Source organism: Triturus cristatus, chromosome 2_1 (assembly GCF_964204655.1).
Source record: "Triturus cristatus chromosome 2_1, aTriCri1.1, whole genome shotgun sequence".
Taxonomy (NCBI): Eukaryota; Metazoa; Chordata; class Amphibia; order Caudata; family Salamandridae; genus Triturus; species Triturus cristatus.
Window position 1 is genome coordinate 126,062,059 of NC_140581.1, and position 18,035 is coordinate 126,080,093.

The 18,035-nt window shown below is 47.8% G+C and overlaps 1 protein-coding gene across 1 annotated transcript in view; it reads left to right on the forward strand.

The window, feature by feature from the left end:
* NOL6 (nucleolar protein 6) overlaps window positions 1–18,035 on the forward strand; it is a 530,178-nt gene that overhangs the window by 222,660 nt on the left and 289,483 nt on the right. The window contains exon 18 of the mRNA XM_085628873.1: window positions 2,364–2,518. Within this exon, the coding sequence (XP_085484999.1) occupies window positions 2,364–2,518 (155 nt within the window). The remainder of the gene's footprint in view (window positions 1–2,363; window positions 2,519–18,035) is intronic.

Below are 18,035 nucleotides of genomic sequence, written 5' to 3' on the forward strand. Positions count from 1 at the left end.
ACGAAGGTCTTCCCACTGACTCTCTATGCATCAATTAAAAAAAAAAGCATTGCCTATGCATATTCCACATTTTCCCAGAACACTTTCTGCACAATTTCGAAAAACCCGGGGATTACGGGGGAGTAACTAAAAACTCAACTCCACCTTAAACATTTGGTAGAGCTGTAGGAGCAGGTGCTGCCTCTTACCTGAGGATACATGAAATGGTGCCCTTTCTAAGTGGACCTCCCTCCTGCTCCTCTGAATGGGCCTGTTTACACACAGCTCTCCAGGCTCCTCCCTTTGATTTTGCAGAGCAAGAAGCCCAGTCAGCCGGAAACAGTAGAAAAACCTCTCTCTACATTTTTAAATCTTTTTTTGGCTGATTGGATTTCATTCCTAGCAAAGGCAACAGCCCAGACACCATGTGTAAACACACGAGAATGGGGCTGTTTTTTTCCAGTCTCTGGAGTAAACTCTTTGAGCACTGCCAGGGCCCACAGCATACCAGTGGGGCTTTGGGTGCTGGCAGAATGCTCCCTTGGTGGGCCTGTAACAATAGCTAAAGCCCGCTAAGGTAGCATCCTGATTGGCTTGGCAGGGTGCTGATTAGTATTCTTGTCCTTTGCTCAAGATGTTAAAAGTGGTTAACGCGCTCCATGGGTGGCATTAACTGTTTATAATTGCCTGTCTCGAAGTTATGTTCTGGAGCTGAAGGTGAGGTCCAATAAGGAGGGAAAAGTATATTAATAACTGTTTACACTGAACAGTACCTGGGTCTAAGGGCAATTGGTCCCAGTCCCCCCCAATGTTACCCAACAAACACAGCAAATAACACATTTGCTCTTCTTTTCTCAGTGGTGTTCCTGTCAGCTGTAACTAAGTATGTAGACAAATAGACGATAATGTCAGCATTCTAAGCTTTTCTGCTTGTCTGAGCCCTATTGATTCACCCCATTCAGGGTGATCATTTTTATTACTGGCCTCAAATCATTGTACATACAATAGAATTTCCCTTCTCTGGCTGGAACCTGTTATTGCCAACCAATGTAGGAATGACGTCTTGTGTCATGACGGTAGCCCCCCAAACAGTCTTCAGCGACACCCACGATCTTCTTTTTTTATCTGGCCCTAAGATTCGATCCAACAGTGGTGTTCTTGAATACAGAGCCTTGAGCCGCTTTACTCCATATTCACCTTGAATCTTTAAGTTGCAGTTTTGTTTTCTTTTCGATCTGTGACCCATTGTCACAAGTGAATTGGTTAAGAGGATCAGCTCTGTGATGTGTCTTGGGTAGCGGTCAATAGTGTTTGGGGAAACGTAGATCAGTAGATTTTCTTTTTTATTAAGTCCTTTGTAGAATTTCAGTTTGAGTTTGCTCAGATCAATCAATCAAGGATTTGTAAAGCGTACCAAATCACCTGTGAGGCTCTCAAGGCGCTGGAGTTCCTATCTGCTTGTGGTGAATTGTTCATTCGAACTGCCAGGTCTTGAGTCCTTTCCTCAATTGCTGGAGTGGTTAGGTGGTCCCGAGGTGCAGGGGAAGGTCGTTCCACACTTTGGCTGCCAGGTGTGAGAAGGAGCATCCTATGCTGTTGCCTTGGCAGATCCGGGTGGTCTCTGCGAGGAAGAGGGAGGCAGATCGCAGGTGTCTAGTTGGTTGGTGGAAGGTCATATTTTTGTTGTTGTATGCTGGTGCATTGTACGCTTGAGTCAACATCTTGAATTGGAATCTTTTCTGGATCAGGAGCTAGAGTAGCTTCTTGAGGGGAGGTTTGATGTGGGTTTGTCTGGGGCAGTCGAGGATAAATCTGTCCGCTGAATGAATCTGTCCGCTGAGTTGGTATTGTCTGTAGTCTCTTCAGGGGGCATGCGGTGATAGCTATATAGATGTGACAAGTGGCTGCGTGAGAGTCCTTTAGGTGTTGAGTGGCAATCATCTGAAGATCTGGCAGAGCATTCGTAGGGTGTGGAAGCAGGCAGATGAGACTGCGTTTACCTGTTTCTTCATAGATAACTTGCTGTCCAAGATGAAGCCGAGGAGATGGGCATACAACATCTCAACACCTAGACCTTGGTGGAGGTTAGTTGTTCATGTGAAGCAAAGAGCACCTGTAGCTATCCATAGGGACATTGTCTGTAGTATTTGAAGAGGTTTCAAATACTTCTCCTGTCAATCGCTCCACACTGGCAAAGCACATGAAATTGCAGGACAAATAACTGTGTTGATGACACACACCTTGCTCTGCATAGGCATTGGCTTAGATCTCAGAAGTGGGTACAGGGCAGCCAGTTTGGCATGTATGACATGTATTGAAAATATCAGCCTGGCTGTCAAATTGTAATTGTGTTAACAGACTTACCTGTGACTATTATTCCTCAGTGATATGTCATATGGAGGGCAGTGGAAAATGGCCACAGGACAAGGAAGCCATTAAACGTGTCAAAGCAGCATTCCACATCCGATTGTCGGAGCTGTTAACGGAAAAGCATCAACTCCTATGCAGAGCGGCCGCCACCCACATTGATGTGTACAAGGTATGAACGTTGCTCGTGCTTTCTGGTGAAACAATCTTTTGTGATAAAGAACAGTGAAGTTGGCTCTGCATGCTCTGTAATCGAGATCGAACACTTCTTGTGATATTGTCTCTGCATGTTTTACAACATCGTGAAGTGATATGGCCATTTGATAAAGACAAGATTGACGATGCTTTGTGCTGTCAGCTATTGTTATATGATTTGCAATTGCCTTTAAATCTTGTTCTGCACCACAAAATCCCCCTATAACATAATAACCACTTGTATTGTAAAGTGAAGCAGAGGGCCATTGGCAAAAAACCAAGGTGAGAAACATCAGCTTTGGCCCTTCTCAATGAAAGGTTTTCAGAAATACGTAGAAATGGATGGTTATCTTTTGAGACTACGTCCCTCCTGCTAAAGAATAGTCTGACCAGAAGAAACATGGTAGAGGTTCCTACAGTAGGGCATACTGCAAGGTGCTCTGCATACATGCTATAATGAAGCAGCTGTGTGGCTAACCATATAGAAAGGGTGCCTGCAGAGAATGAAGAATGTCAGTAAAGAAAAAGCGAGCACTTGTACATTGTAGCAGTCCCTTATCCAGTGTACCCTGTCTAATTCTGGGAAACCATGTTATGTTATCTTTTTTATATAGCGCGAACTAGACTTGAGACATCGGGTATCAGAGCGCTTTGCATGAGCACCAGTTTCGTTAAATGAGGACACATTCATTTTTGTTAGGCACGGGGAGATTAAGTGATTTGCCCTGAATCACAGGATGTTGAGCGTCGTTGCAGAGACTCGAAATCTGAATATCTGAAATTTGTAATAGCACATCTGATACAAATGCCATCTCATAAGTGCTAGAATGTATGAAGCGATTAAAAGTGATATTTATTTGGTTGGAAAGTAATGGGGTTGCTATGTCACCTATGTGGGAAGAGTTGGTGAGGGGCGTGATGGTCTGTTCATGGTGCATCAAACCAGCTGATGCTGTTATCTGTGCCAATATTTGTAGATGTCCATTAGAGGAACAGAGCATAGTTCATGCATCAATTATTCTAAACAGTAGATTGAAGAATGGCAGCATGGCAGGGGCTATATCCCCTTACTTGGTTAGGTAGTCGTGTAAACTGAGGGAGTAAATTAATGTCACAATTATATGGGATGTGTAGGAAAGTGCCCCTTTTTGACATGGTCATCCCCACTTTTTGCCTGGCATTGTTGCAGGGATTCTGCTCATGCACAGAACTATGCACAGGAAGTAGGACCTCAGTGAATTGTGGTGTACCAAAAACTCACCTCAGAACCCAGAACCCCTATCCGACCAGCATCAGTGTCTCATTCGTTATCCGTATTATCTCGGAGGTCCCAATGAATAGACAACCCAGAACAAGCGACTTGGAGTACTCTCGGGAATGGTGGGAATTAGAAATACCTGTTCGTTATATTCTCATATCAGTCCACAACAAGAGTAAACAAAGACACGGTAAAGTTTAAGGAGTTTATTTCATAAACCTCGTGTCCTAAGATGCAGTACTTTGGCTAACATAAGCAGGCAAACGATTAAAATCAAAACCATCAGCATTGTTACAATACCATAGAAAATGAAAGGAGAAATCATAATACAAATGATAGTGGAATACAACCACCTTCCTTTCGCTAGTAAACTAATATTATTATACTAATAAAAGGTCTCTAGGCTTGAATGGGGAACCCCATACCGTAAAGATCAGCTTAGTGGAATCACATCACAGGATCAGGTGTGTTCTGCTCCTGGGAAAGCTCTTCTTCCGAATGTGTGTGATGCATGCAGCCTGCAATATTAAAAGCCCTCGACTTTCAGGTATTTGCAGCTACGTGCGTGTTATGGCTAAATAGTGGGTCGATCAGCCTGAACTCAAAAACATGCCTTGTCTGGTGACCCAGACTGTTTCTTTACACAATGTTCAGACCAAGGTCGCAGCTCACGGCTAGGGATGTGAACAACAGACCATTCTCTCGTGGAGAAAAAGGCGAGTAAGCATATTTCAAATAATAACTTGTAACTGCAGTGTCGTGTGCAAAAGCAGAAAAAGTGGCCAGATGGCTTTCTAACATCTAAAGCGGTTATGCTAACTTAGCAATGTATGTATATAAACTACAGCCCTCACTACAGCATTTGATGTGATTTTGAGCAGAAGTGAACTGGGTTCCCAGTGCCAGGTCAGTTTCCCAAAACTGTGCAATTATACCCCCAATTGGCAATACCTTTAGCCACCCTGTAAGTCCCTGGTACCTAGGGCAAGGAGGCCGAGGCGGGTCTTTAAGGGCTGCAGCACGAAATGACCCCATACCAAGCGCATACAGACTGCCAGTGCAGGCTGCGTTTCTTGGTGCAGACAAAAGTGAAAACCCTGTGTGCCACACCCACATACCCTGCATGCAGTATGGGTGAGTCACCCCTACAGACCTAAGGCAGGGTGCACTACACTACATGTGAGGACATATCTACATGAGCAAATATGCCCCTGTGCTGGTCAGCCCCATTGCTGTCAGTACAAGTAAACATTCAAGCAGTGTTAAGTACATGTGCTGGACACTGGCAGAAATGAGTTCTCCATCTACATGATGGCTTCACTGAAAATATAGATGTTTTGTATCAAACATCTCCTATTAATGAACCCACACTGATGCCAGTGTTGGATTTAGTAATACATGCACACAGAGGGCACCTTAGAGGTGCCCCCTGAATACCTACCAGCCTCTGGTGTGTCGACTGACTTTTTCTTGCCAGCGATGAGTTTCTGACCCCCAAGGGTGAGAGCCTTTACTCTCAGGAGGCCAGAAACAAAGCCTGCTTGGGAAGAGGGTGTTCACACACCCTCCCACAGTATGAACTGTTGATTGTCATTTGAAGGTAGAGGAGCCTCAAAGAAGCCACCGCCTTTGAAATTCGGATCTGGCTCCCCTCACTGGGAAGGAAGCAGACCCCCTTTGTCCAGAGTCCTTTGGCACTTGGACAGGCGTGAAAATTAGGTAATCAGGGAGGCGTGCCCACACATAGGCTAGTACCAATCCTAAGGTGGGCTACTTGAAGTGGACACGACTGTTCAAAGTTGGCCATCTTGAAGATGGCAAACTTAGGACTTCTGGCACAGGGTCATGCCCACTTCTTACAATAAGTAGTCATATAGTGGGCGTAGTGACCCCAAGGGTAGGTAGCCCATTGGCTACTACCCTACACTCTACAAACACAAAAGAAGTGGGTTGCCGTTACCAACAAAAAAAGCAAAAAACCACGTTTGGGTACCGATATTGTATGTTGCAGGTCACGCAGGGTCTTATTAGACCCGGAAGGCCATTCTTAATGGAAGAGGATGCTACACACACAATATTGTGCATGCTTCATTATAGGCAACCTGTCCCCACCCTAGTAAGATGGTACTACCAGGGTGGACTCAACCTCAGCGAAGACTTGGCGGTAGGAGGGAGTTCTTGCATAACACTTGCAGGACAAAATCGGCATCCAGTTTAATGAAAAATACCTTTAGGTGCCTCGGTTAGCACCTTTATTAATGAGGAATGGAGGTGCGCTAAAAACAAATCCAATGATGAAACCTTGAGAGAATAATGACTCTAGTCCATTTTACAGTCTGCCAACATGTTTCTTCCCACACGGAAAGCCTAAAAGGTCTGGGGCATTCGTCAGGGCTCTCCAATCCCTACAGTAACACTATTGGGTGTCTCTATATACTACTGTGGGTGAGTATTCAGTATTTAAGGGAGGCCCTGGCACCAGAGAGTCCGATCCTGCTGAACTGAAAGAAGACTGACCTCAAGAGGAAGAACAGAAGATCCAGCAACTGACTTGGCCTCAACCCTGCCGGCCTGCCTGCTGACTTCAACAATTGCACCAAAAGTGGACTTGTCCTGCAGCTGCTGTGTCCCCCAGAGCGTGGGAGACCCTTCAGTACTTCACCTAGGAAACAAGAACTCCCATAAGACAGCAGACCTGTTCCCCTGCACCCTGCAGGCACCCAAGACTGAGCTGTGAGGCTTCAAGACGACGGAAACCCGATGCTGAACACCACTGCACCCGAGCTGCCTAGTACGAGCTGAAGTGGGCCAACTCTGCCAACATGTTCCCCAGACCCTCCAGACTCGAAGTCCACCTTGGGTTTCCCCACTGTGGACTCCTCAACGACGTCTGCAGCCTCTGTTTGCAGGCCCCCTCTTCCACAACTTCTCCTGATGAAAAACATCAGACGCCAAATGACACCTCTTCAACCGTCGCCCCTGGGCCGTGGAGAAGAGTACCAAAGGTGTATCCACATCCCCGAGCATCGTGAGGCCTGTTGCTTCAGCTCGACTGTCCTCCCAGTCAGAACCTGTAGTCTCTTTTCACGTAGACACATTCCCATTGACTTCCACTGGGCACTCAATGCTGCTTTGCAATCCTACATCTGGCCGCCTTACTGGCCCTGGTGGTGGCTTGCTGGTGCTGCCTTGGACCTTGCCCTCCTCATAAGTCCAGGAGATTGGTCTTGTAAGTCCCTGTACTGTGCCTGAATGCCATACTTGTTTTTCCTCCCATAGGATACCATTGCAGCTTCCAAAAATGTTACAATGTTGACTTTTTAAACACAAAAGTATTCCTCTTAAAAACATACTTACCTGATCATATTGATTCTGATGCCTAAACCTATATAAAGATACTGTTACATTTGTAAATTGGTGTGAATCTCCTTATTGAGTCATGTGCATCATTTATTGACTATTGTGTGTATTTGCAGATGTCTAATACTCATCTCTGATAAGCCTAAGGCTACTCAACCACTCTACTCCCTAGAAGAGCACCTTGGGATTACTAGAGCAAGTCCCTGTCCACTCATAAGGGAACCCCTGGACTCTTTGCAAAATATATCTCATTTTGATATATTATATAAAGAGCCAGCTTCCTACAGGGTGTGTGTGGTTCACCCAGAAGTGGTGACAGCTCCAAAATGACCCACACACAACACAGTGATGGTGTTGTGGTCTACATTCAGAGGTGGTACAACACAACCCAAGCTTGTTATCAAAAGTCACTGTAAGCGTGGAAGGCCTCAGAAACATTCCAGGATATAGAAAAAATAGGCAGACTACAGAGGTCTCTATCTGGAACCGGTTGCCTTGATTTTGCAGATAATGGAGTAGTTGTTGGGGGGAAGCTTCCTTAGTCTATATCTTCAGGTGCAAAGACTGGGGGGGGGGCAGCGGGCAGATGACATTGGGTAATGTTCGAGGCATGTGAGCTGCTGAATTCATATCTGTGCATAGATCGCCGCCTAGTGTTGGGTCCGGATGTTTGCACGTTGTTGTCCTGGAAGAGTCTTCGAAGTATCCTGGGATAGGTGACTCCTCCCCTGGACTACAGTGCGCATGGGCATCCTCTCCATCCTCAGATTTTTTTTTCCTCCATTGGGTTCGGATGTGCTATCTTGACTCAAGTTAGGAAAATCTTTTTTCTGGCCAAAAGGCCTTTAGTTCGCGTCGGTACTGTTCTCGATCGGTATCGATAGTATCTTTGTTAGTTTACTAACTTCCAGAACCAACTTTCGCATCTTACCCGACCGTCGATTCGACATCAACGATGGAATCGAGGACACCATTCAAGAGGTGTCCGGTATGCAATGCGAAATATCCCCACGTCGACGTCCATCCGGTGTGCAACAAATGCCTTTCACCGGATCACGACGAATCTACATGCATGGCCTGTGCCAGATTTCGATCCAAGAAGACTCTACGGAATCGACGAGCGAGCACCGGCCCCGGCCGACATCTTCAACGCCGAGACCGAAGATGTCGAAGAAGTGGAGAACCTACCCTCCAGTCCCGCTTCCGAACATGACTCCGGATCGGAAGACGTCGACGAAACACTCTTTCGCAGAGATGAAGACGACACCGAGGTAGGAGACTACAATGAGGCCTTAGGGGCCGAAGAGAGTAGCTCCGGTGACGAGCAAGGCCTACCCGTTCAGACTGAAGAAAGCCCAGTGCAACAGTCTATGGCTCCGGTCGAGGGATCGCCTTCGGGCCTTACCCAAGACCTATCCCGCAGTTCTTCGGCCCCGCCCTCGGGCCCGGCCTCGGACATTCAGCGGCAGCCATTAATGCCCAAAACGGCTGGTTTCCCTTCTTCGAAACCGAAACCGAAAGCTGTATTGGTTCAATTGAAACCGAAACCGGCGCTGGTCGGATCGAGGCCCTCCACACCTTCGACGCCAGCAAAACACATCGGCACCGAGCGCACCAAACGAGACTTCGGTGCCGAACTCGAAGCGGCCGACGTCTGAGTCGACATAAGGAAGAAGGCCTTCGGTACCACCAAACCTGCTCGGCTCCCGGCACCGACGCAATCGACTCCGACCCCAAAGGTCAAACAGCCTGCTGCGTCTCACACCGCTTCCACGGCAACACCAAAGCCACACTCATCGAAGAAGTCGACGGCCATTCCCGCCCCTCGACTCGATGCCCCACCGGCGCCGAAAAAATCCACGACCGCCTCGACAGAACCGGTCGGTGCAAAAGAATCGAGGGCGCTCCAGACGCGACCCATTGCTGCGCAAAGCACCAAAAAGAAAATGGTCCTCCAGGACACGTCGGGCTCCGAGCCAATTAGAGCTCCAGCAGCCTCTTCGGCACCAGCCAACATTACTTTTGGCCTGCCACCATCCACGGCCCCGAAACTGTTCCAAATCAGGACACGGGTCACCCACACCACGGTCACGCCTGCCGAACGCTCTGCGGAGACGTCTCCATCGCATCTCATCGACGCCGACACCGGCAGGATTATTATCCACAAAAGGAAAATAACTTCGGAGCCGGCTTTGGACTCCTTCAGGATTCCACTTAAAAGAAAGCTGCCTGTGGCTTCAGAACCAGTTCTTTACGAACCTTTCCACTCACCCTACCAAAAGCCACAATCCTTCTCTCCCACACACTCCGACACGGATGCGTTGGAGGACTACATGGGTGACCAAGTCCCCTACCCTGGAGACATGGACCCTGACGGCCAACAGGACCCTGATCAAACTTGGGATGACCCTGTGGACCCAGGTGCACCTATAGATGCACAAGACCCGCAACTCTATGGAGCAAAAACATCTCCCACAGAGGACACTGCAGCGTTCAACGCTCTAATTGAACGTGCTGCGGCCAATCATGGGGTGCAACTTCACTCGGACACCGTCGAGGACGACTTTCTTATGGATACTTTCGCATCCTCAGAAAGGAATATAAAGACTCTGCCCATGTTAAAAGGGGTCCTCAAACCAGCAAAGGACATCTTCAAGGAACCCACCAGGGCGAGAGTGATAAACCCCAGGATCGACAAGAAATACAGATCAGCGCCTGGGGACCCTACTTACATCAGAGGCCAATTACCTCTGGATTCCATTGTCGTTGCGAATGCTCGCAAGAGGGCACACTCACAAACAACAGGTGACGCTCCTCCCCCGGACAAACAGTCCAAGGTGTTAGAGACCTCTGGCAAACTGGTTGCCGCCCAGGCAGCCAACATATGGCGCATTGCCAATACTCAAGCGCTCCTCGCTCGCTACGATAGAGCGCACTACGACACATTAGAACAACTACTCCAACATCTCCCTGACCAATACAGAGCAGGTGCAGAGATGCTCATCAGGGAGGGACAGCTCCTCACAAACGCATCCATCAAGTGTGCGCTGGATGCCGCAGACACAGCTGCCAGGGCCATAAACACTAGCGTCATGCTGCGACGACATGCCTGGTTACGAATCTCCGGATTCAAACCTGAGGTGCAAAACAACATACTCAACCAGCCTGTCAACCCCGACTATTTATTCGGCCCGGAGGTTGACACCACCCTAGAGAAAATAAAAAAGGACACGGACACTGCAAAGTCCATGGGGGCTCTCCAGACTCAGTCCTTTCGGAGCGGCTCCTTTTGTCGCCCCGGAAATAGAGGAGCAGGTAGAGGACAGGGGTCACAGCAAACATACAACAAGGGCAATACACAAACCACCTACGATAAAAACACCCGGGGTGGATATCGTGGCTCCAGTACAAAGGGCAGAGGACGCGGCTACGGCAACACCAGGTCCTCCCCCAAGAACAAGCAGTGACGCCCTCTCCCTTCCTCCCGACCACATAACACCTGTCGGGGGAAGGCTACAAAGGTTCCTGTCCACGTGGAACTCCATCACCACGGACAGGTGGGTCCAAGTTATTGTCAAATACGGTTACTGTCTAGAACTAACCTCCACTCCACCCACAATACCTCCAAGAAACCGTCCTATGTCCTCAGAGCACTTAACGCTCTTACAGCAGGAGGTGCAAAGTATGCTTCTAAAAGGCGCAATAGAGGTCGTACCCGTCCACGAGCAAGGTACGGGGGTGTACTCCTTGTACTTTTTAATACCGAAAAAGGACGGGTCACTCAGACCTATATTAGACCTGAGACCCCTAAACAGATACATTCTTTCCGAGCATTTTCACATGCTCACTCTACAGCAAGTCCTCCCGCTGCTCAAGCAGGGAGACTTTCTAGCCACACTGGACCTCAAGGATGCGTATTTCCACATATCCATTCACCCCTCACACAAAAAATACCTCAGGTTCACTGTTCAAGGGCAGCACTACCAATTCAAAGTCCTTCCCTTCGGCGTGACAACGGCACCAAGGGTGTTTACAAAGTGCCTAGCTACTGTGGCGGCACATCTACGAAGGCAGCACATACACGTCTACCCTTACCTGGACGACTGGCTCGTTCAAGCGAAGTCAGCCAAGCAATGTGCCAGCCACATGTCCCGCACCATTCACCTCCTTCACAGTCTGGGGTTTTCACTAAATTACCCAAAATCCAATCTACAGCCCGCACACGTACAACAGTACCTAGGTGCGACTATAGATATTCTGGCGGCCACAGCTCAGCCAAATTTGGTGAGAATCAACAGCATGCAAATGCTGATTTCCAAGTTCAAACCACAACACTCCCTTCCCGCGCGAGTGTTCATGCAGTTGATAGGCATGATGGCCTCCTGCATCTTCATAGTCCCCCACGCGAGACTACATATGCGCCCGCTTCAGGAGTGCTTAGCACGTCAGTGGAATCAGGCTCAAGGACAGTTGAAAGACCTAGTGTTGGTGAGCGGTCGGGCATTCAACTCTCTGCATTGGTGGAATCCACAAAACCTTTGCAAGGGCCGACCGTTCCAAGAGCCTGTCCCACAGATAATACTGACGGCGGACGCGTCTCTCCAGGGATGGGGAGCTCATGTACTCCATTACACAGTGCAGGGACTATGGACACAACAACAAAAGAAGATGCACATCAACCTTCTAAAGCTGATGGCAATCTTCCTCGCTATGAAAGCATTCAAAGTACACTTGTGCAACAAAGTCGTGTTGATCCGGACGGACAACATGACTGCCATATACTACATACAGAAGCAGGGAGGAACACACTCTCCACAGTTGTCTCATCTGGCTCAGAGCATGTGGAAGTGGGCCATTCAAAGGAACATGTTCCTCATGGCAGAACACCTCCCCGGCAAGGACAACCAGATGGCGGATCTGCTCAGCAGACACAGCCACCAGATGCACGAGTGGGAGTTACACCCATCAGTACTCCAACCGTACTTCCAGCAGTGGGGTCATCCAGAGATAGACCTATTCGCGACAAGCGAAAACGCAAAATGCCAAAGCTTTGCCGCCAGGTTCCCACATCCGCAGTCGCAGGGCAATGCGATATGGATGAACTGGTCCGGCAGATTTGCGTACGCTTTTCCCCCAGCATCACTGATACCGCTGGTGGCACGCAAACTGCGTCAACACTCACTGACGCTCGTCCTGGTTGCTCCAACGTGGGCACGCCAGCCGTGGTACACCACCTTTCTCGAACTTTCCGTGGTGCCGCATCAAAGGCTGCGGGTCAAACCCGAGCATTTGACGCAGAACCATGGAGAGATTCAGCATCCAGATCCGCAACAGCTGAACCTGGCAATCTGGCTCCTGAAGTCCTAGAGTTTGGCTACCTAAACCTGCCACCTGACTGTATGGACATCATTAAGGAGGCCAGGAGACCCACTACCAGAGCGTGCTATGCAGCAAAATGGAAGAGGTTCGCCATTTATTGCAATAATAATGACATTAACCCGCTAGACGCATCCATCCAAAACATTATTTGTTACCTATTACACCTATACCGATGCAATCTGGCGTACACCTCTATACGTGTCCATTTGACCGCGATATCAGCATATCTACAAACCAGGCAGCACCTCTCTCTATTCAGAGTGCCTGCCATCAAAGCATTCTTGGAAGGACTCAAACGAGTCATTCCACCTGGCCACCCACCAGCCCCAATGTGGAACCTCAACTTGGTCCTCACACGCCTGATGGGTCCACCCTTTGAACCTCTACACTCATGCGAGATTCAATTCCTTACCTGGAAAGTAGCTTTCCTAGTAGCGATCACTTCTTTGAGAAGAGTTAGTGAACTCCAGGCACTAACCGTTCAAGAGCCATTTATACAGGTTCACGCCAACAGGGTCGTACTACGTACCAACCCCAAATTCATGCCAAAGGTGGTATCGCAGTTCCACATGAATCAAACCATTGAACTGCCAGTTTTCTTCCAAAACCCACAAACTGTCGCAGTGAGGGCACTCCATACACTAGATGTCAAAAGGGCCCTCATGTATTATATCGACAGGACCAAACCCTTTAGGAAAACACAACAACTTTTCGTTGCCTTTGCCCCACACCACAAAGGTAACGCTATCTCCAAAGCAGGAATAGCCAGATGGATCGTTAAATGTATTCAAATTTGCTATCAAAAGGCTAAACGCACATTAACAATTCCCCCACGAGCCCACTCAACACGTAAGTTAGGGGCCTCAATGGCTTTCCTAGGAAACATTCCTTTGCATGACATATGTAGAGCAGCCACCTGGTCCACTACACATACATTTACCAAACACTATTGTGTAGATGTGCAATCAAAACAGCAGGCAGCTGTAGGACAGGCTGTTCTCAAAACTCTTTTTCAGACCGCTGCAGCTGGCACTGGTAGCCGCCGCTAATAAGAGGGCACTGCTATATATTCTATGCACAGATATGAATTCAGCAGCCCACCTGCCTCGAACTGAATATGCTACTTACCAGTATGCATCTGTTCTTGGCATGTAGGGCTGCTGACATTCATATCGCCCTCCCTCCTCCCCGGCGCCTGTAGCAGCTGCAGCTTTCAGAATTACTGTAAGCATGGTCATCACTTTCTATATCTACTCCATCACTGCCACAATGGCGAAAAACAATCTGAGGATGGAGAGGATGCCCATGCGCACTGTAGTCCAGGGGAGGAGTCACCTATCCCAGGATACTTCGAAGACTCTTCCAGGACAACAACGTGCAAACATCCGGACCCAACACTAGGCGGCGATCTATGCACAGATATGAATGTCAGCAGCCCTACATGCCAAGAACAGATGCATACTGGTAAGTAGCATATTCAATTATTAACGACATGGAGCTAGTTTTTATATATGTTATAGTTTAATCTGGAAACATAACTGTCTATATCAGCAATTCCATTTTGCATACTTATGTATATGTCAATATTCCAGGAGATACCTGGTTGTGCATGGCAGTAAAACACAATAAAATCTGTTTAAAAAAAAAAAAGTCACTGTAAGGTGTCTTTTTATCAAAAGTCACAGTAAGGGGTCTGGTTATCAAAAGTCACAGTAAGGGGTCTCTTCTTTCCATCAAAAATCATGGAGGATGCAAGTCTACCTCGATCAGTAATCCTGATGAAAGAATGTGGTTAGACTGAAGAAGATGAGAAGACAGATCAGTGATAGAGGTTCAAGGCGATGATGTGAATTGGGACGAACATGACTGGTAATCCCCTGCACCTATTTCAGGGAAAAATAGACCCAGCCCGTGAATACTCCATGGGAAGACACGCTGAACCTCTCCACACTTTGCCTGAATACCCTAAGGAACTGGTTAAAAAAAGTGCAGCCCTGTGGGCGCATCTCTGAGCATAAAACTAGGAATATCACTGCAAAAGGATTCAATGTGACATGACTTGTCCAGCAACCTAATAATAAAGGAAAACAGAACTGAGGCAAGTGGGGCCTAACTCAAACAGAAGCCTATCCCTAGAGCTGTGTAAGAAGGGCTGGATCTGGAGGGTAAACTGTCAACCGAGGCATTTGCAATTCACCCAATTGTGAGGAAATGCACGGGGCAGGTAGAGTCCTTCGTCTCACAAATGTTTCTGAACAAGAAACATGTCAGAGGCACATAGTAATGCAGCAGGTTTCAGGTAATTGTGACTGGTCTTAATTTAATTGGATAACACTTGTGTAGTGTCTTATTAATATGATACTCGATTTAGCTGAACACAGACATTGAGCAAACCGTCACCACTGTGTAGTTGTGGCTTAGCGTCTTTCTATTAAAAAAGGGATTTTTTGATTTGCCTATATCTTTGGTCTCCATTGATGGATCTGCACCAAAGTTCACCTTTGTTTAGTGTGTGCAGGCTAAGGACTGGCTCTTGAATTGAAGTGCAATTTCGTGCGGGTAAAAAAAAAGTTAAATGGGGAGTCTGGTTCGAAAAATGTGTTTTGATATCCTAGGACATTCTGCTCACCCTTACAGCAAAAACAGCTGATTGGATTTATGTCTCATTTGGCATGAATGTACAACCTTACTCTGCGATCAGAGCACTCTTGTGTACTGTTTTTATGTGTTGCATATATTTTGCTTTCCTTTTAGTTGAACTGTCTGAGGGTGATTTTTACTTCTGTTTGGATGGACTTTTTAATCGAAGAAATCGTAATTGAAATCTACTGCTGCTAGTTTTATTATAAAGCGCATTTTGTACATTGCTCGCGGAGCCTGTAAGAGCCCGTGATATTGCTCAACGTAGTCACCTTGTTGGAGGTAGGGGGATCGTTTTCCTCTACCTATGGCCATTTTGCTTGTGACGCGGAGAGGAGTAGGTCAGCGGACTCTGTGCCCAACTGCACATAAAAAGCGGTTCAAAGCATAAACATGCAGCTGGTGCCCCCAAGTCGTGTCATAGACAAGCCCGCTTGCGCTCGTCTGCACCTGGTTGGGTTCAGGACCAGACACACTGCTTGTTTGAATACTGAGGGTAAGCGTTATCAGTACTCCCGGCTGATTTAATGAACTGGTGTCCTAAAGGTGGAAGGGAGGTTTGCGACACCATTAACCTTGTAAATACATCTATGCTCAGCTGTGCTTACTGCAATTGGCACCCCATGCAAACATTGCATCATGGAGTTCATACTTGTCACAATAGGGAAAGATGTGAGGTATGGGGTGCTCACGCCTAGGAGTATTCATGTGCTCTGATTAATGCATGGTCCATGGTCAAATAACGTATGGAAATTTGTTAGCCGACCCAAACCCAGGACTTAGATTGTTTGTTGATTATGGAAACTTGGGTAAAGGAAAACTCTGTACCTGATTTAGTGGCAGCCACCCTTCCGGGCTAAACTATTGCCAGAGTTATTCGCTCCTTTCGCAAAGGCGGGGAACTGGCCATGACTTCTAGAAACTTGATCAATTGCGCTTCAGACCCTATTATTTTAGACTTACAAGACACCTGCAAAGTGGCGCGATACAGACTAAAAGGTAACAATAGAGCGACTGTGCAGAGCCCTGAAGTGTCGTGGGATTACTCATCCCCGACGAAACACGTGTCGGCTGGTTGCGTTTTTCTTAAAGAATAAAGAATTTCCAGTATTACCGAAGCACTCTGAACGCACCACTTGTGTATAACGTTACATCTATGCATTTTATTTTGTATGTGTGCACAGGACTATGTTGTACTATTTTGCTGTAGGGTCCTCCCTACACACATTGAGGGGTTATATAGGGTCTCCCCTTCCTGTTTAGCACCATACTCACCTGTCCACCCAAACTCACTATACGCATATTTGCTGAGCGCCATTGCTTCCTACATACTAAAACCCTCAACACAGCTGTTTATCCATTGCTGTAGAGACTTCACTGCACAGATGAGCCACTTGGACTTGGGCCGTGGGTGTCGGGTGCAGAGTGGGCAGTGATTGTGGTTCCAGCTGGATCCGGAGCCCTTGGAGTATGTTTCTTCTGGACAGGTCTGCTGTCCATGGGAGATTAGAGTGGAGTCTTTTTCAAAGGCAGCAGGCCTCCCACGGCTTTTAGAGGTCGTTGGCTGCAAAACTGGTTGCAGGTTCACAGAAGCTGGAGACAGACCGGTAGTGCTGGGGCTAAGGCAGTCATAGTCTTCAGTCTTCTCTGCAGGGTCATCTTCTTGTTTCTTAGATCATCGCATATCTACTTGCCAGGTCTGGGGAGTCACCTAAATACTACATTTAGGGGCGTTTGTAGGGGAGTAGCAGGTAGGACCAATGGGCACCTTAGCTGGGGTGACTACACCCACTGTTATGCCACCCTCCTGTGGTATGGGGCATAGACCTAGCCCTGATTGGAAGGGTCCCCATATATTTAAGATGGATGGGATTGAAAAGTGTGCTTAACTTCGCCTCCTCCACCAGAGGTGTGGAGTTGGCAAAGATGGGCACGCCTCCTAGCCTTTCTAAGATTTCCTGCTGGTTTTCCCACCCAAAGTAGGGGTGAAAACCGGGGGCGGCCATCTGCTGCTAGAAGCAGAGGCTGGGGGTCGCTTTACAAAGGCGGCAGGCCTTTGAAGCTTCCTCTTCGATCAGTGGCCCATCCTGGGGGAGGAGGTGTGACACATCTGCCCAGGATGTGCATTGTTTCTCATCCCAGTGAGCAGAGGCCCTCCACCCAGGGGTCCAGAAACATGTCTGTATGTGACAGACTGCCTAAAGCCAGTCAGTACCCACACTAGGGTTGGTAGGTTTTTCGGGGGCACCTTTGAGGTGCCTTCTGAGTACATGGTTTAATAAATCTCGCGCTGGCATCAGTGTGGATTTATTGCAAGGAGCTGTTTGATACCAAACACTACTAGGTTCACTGAAGTAATCATAGTGATGTAGAACTAGAGTTGCCAAGTTCCCAGCCTATGTACTCTCTATGGCTTCCCTGGCATTTACAATATTAAGGAATAGACCCTAATACTTTAGCGGCATCTCTGCCCATGCAGATATGCCCACACCTGGGTTATAGTGCACCCTGCCTTAGGGCTGGTGAGGCCTGCTTAAAGGGATGACTTATCTATATTTTAAGTAGTGCTAGCTGGCATGGCACACATGCCGTGTGCCATGTGAATTTGGTCATTTCTTCACCTCACAGCGGCATGCCAGCTGCATGGTTAATGGCATGCTCCTAGTGTGGGGGTCCCAGGGGACCCTCTTCAGTCTCCAGGCCCTAGGTACCCAGGGTACCACTTACTAGGGACTTACGGGGGCAGACATGTTTTTAGGGAAAGAACACTGGTACTGGGAACCTGGACAGCAAGGACCCAGTACTCTACCGTCAAAGTTGCATCAAAAGCCAGGCAAAAGTATGTGTGTGTGGGGGG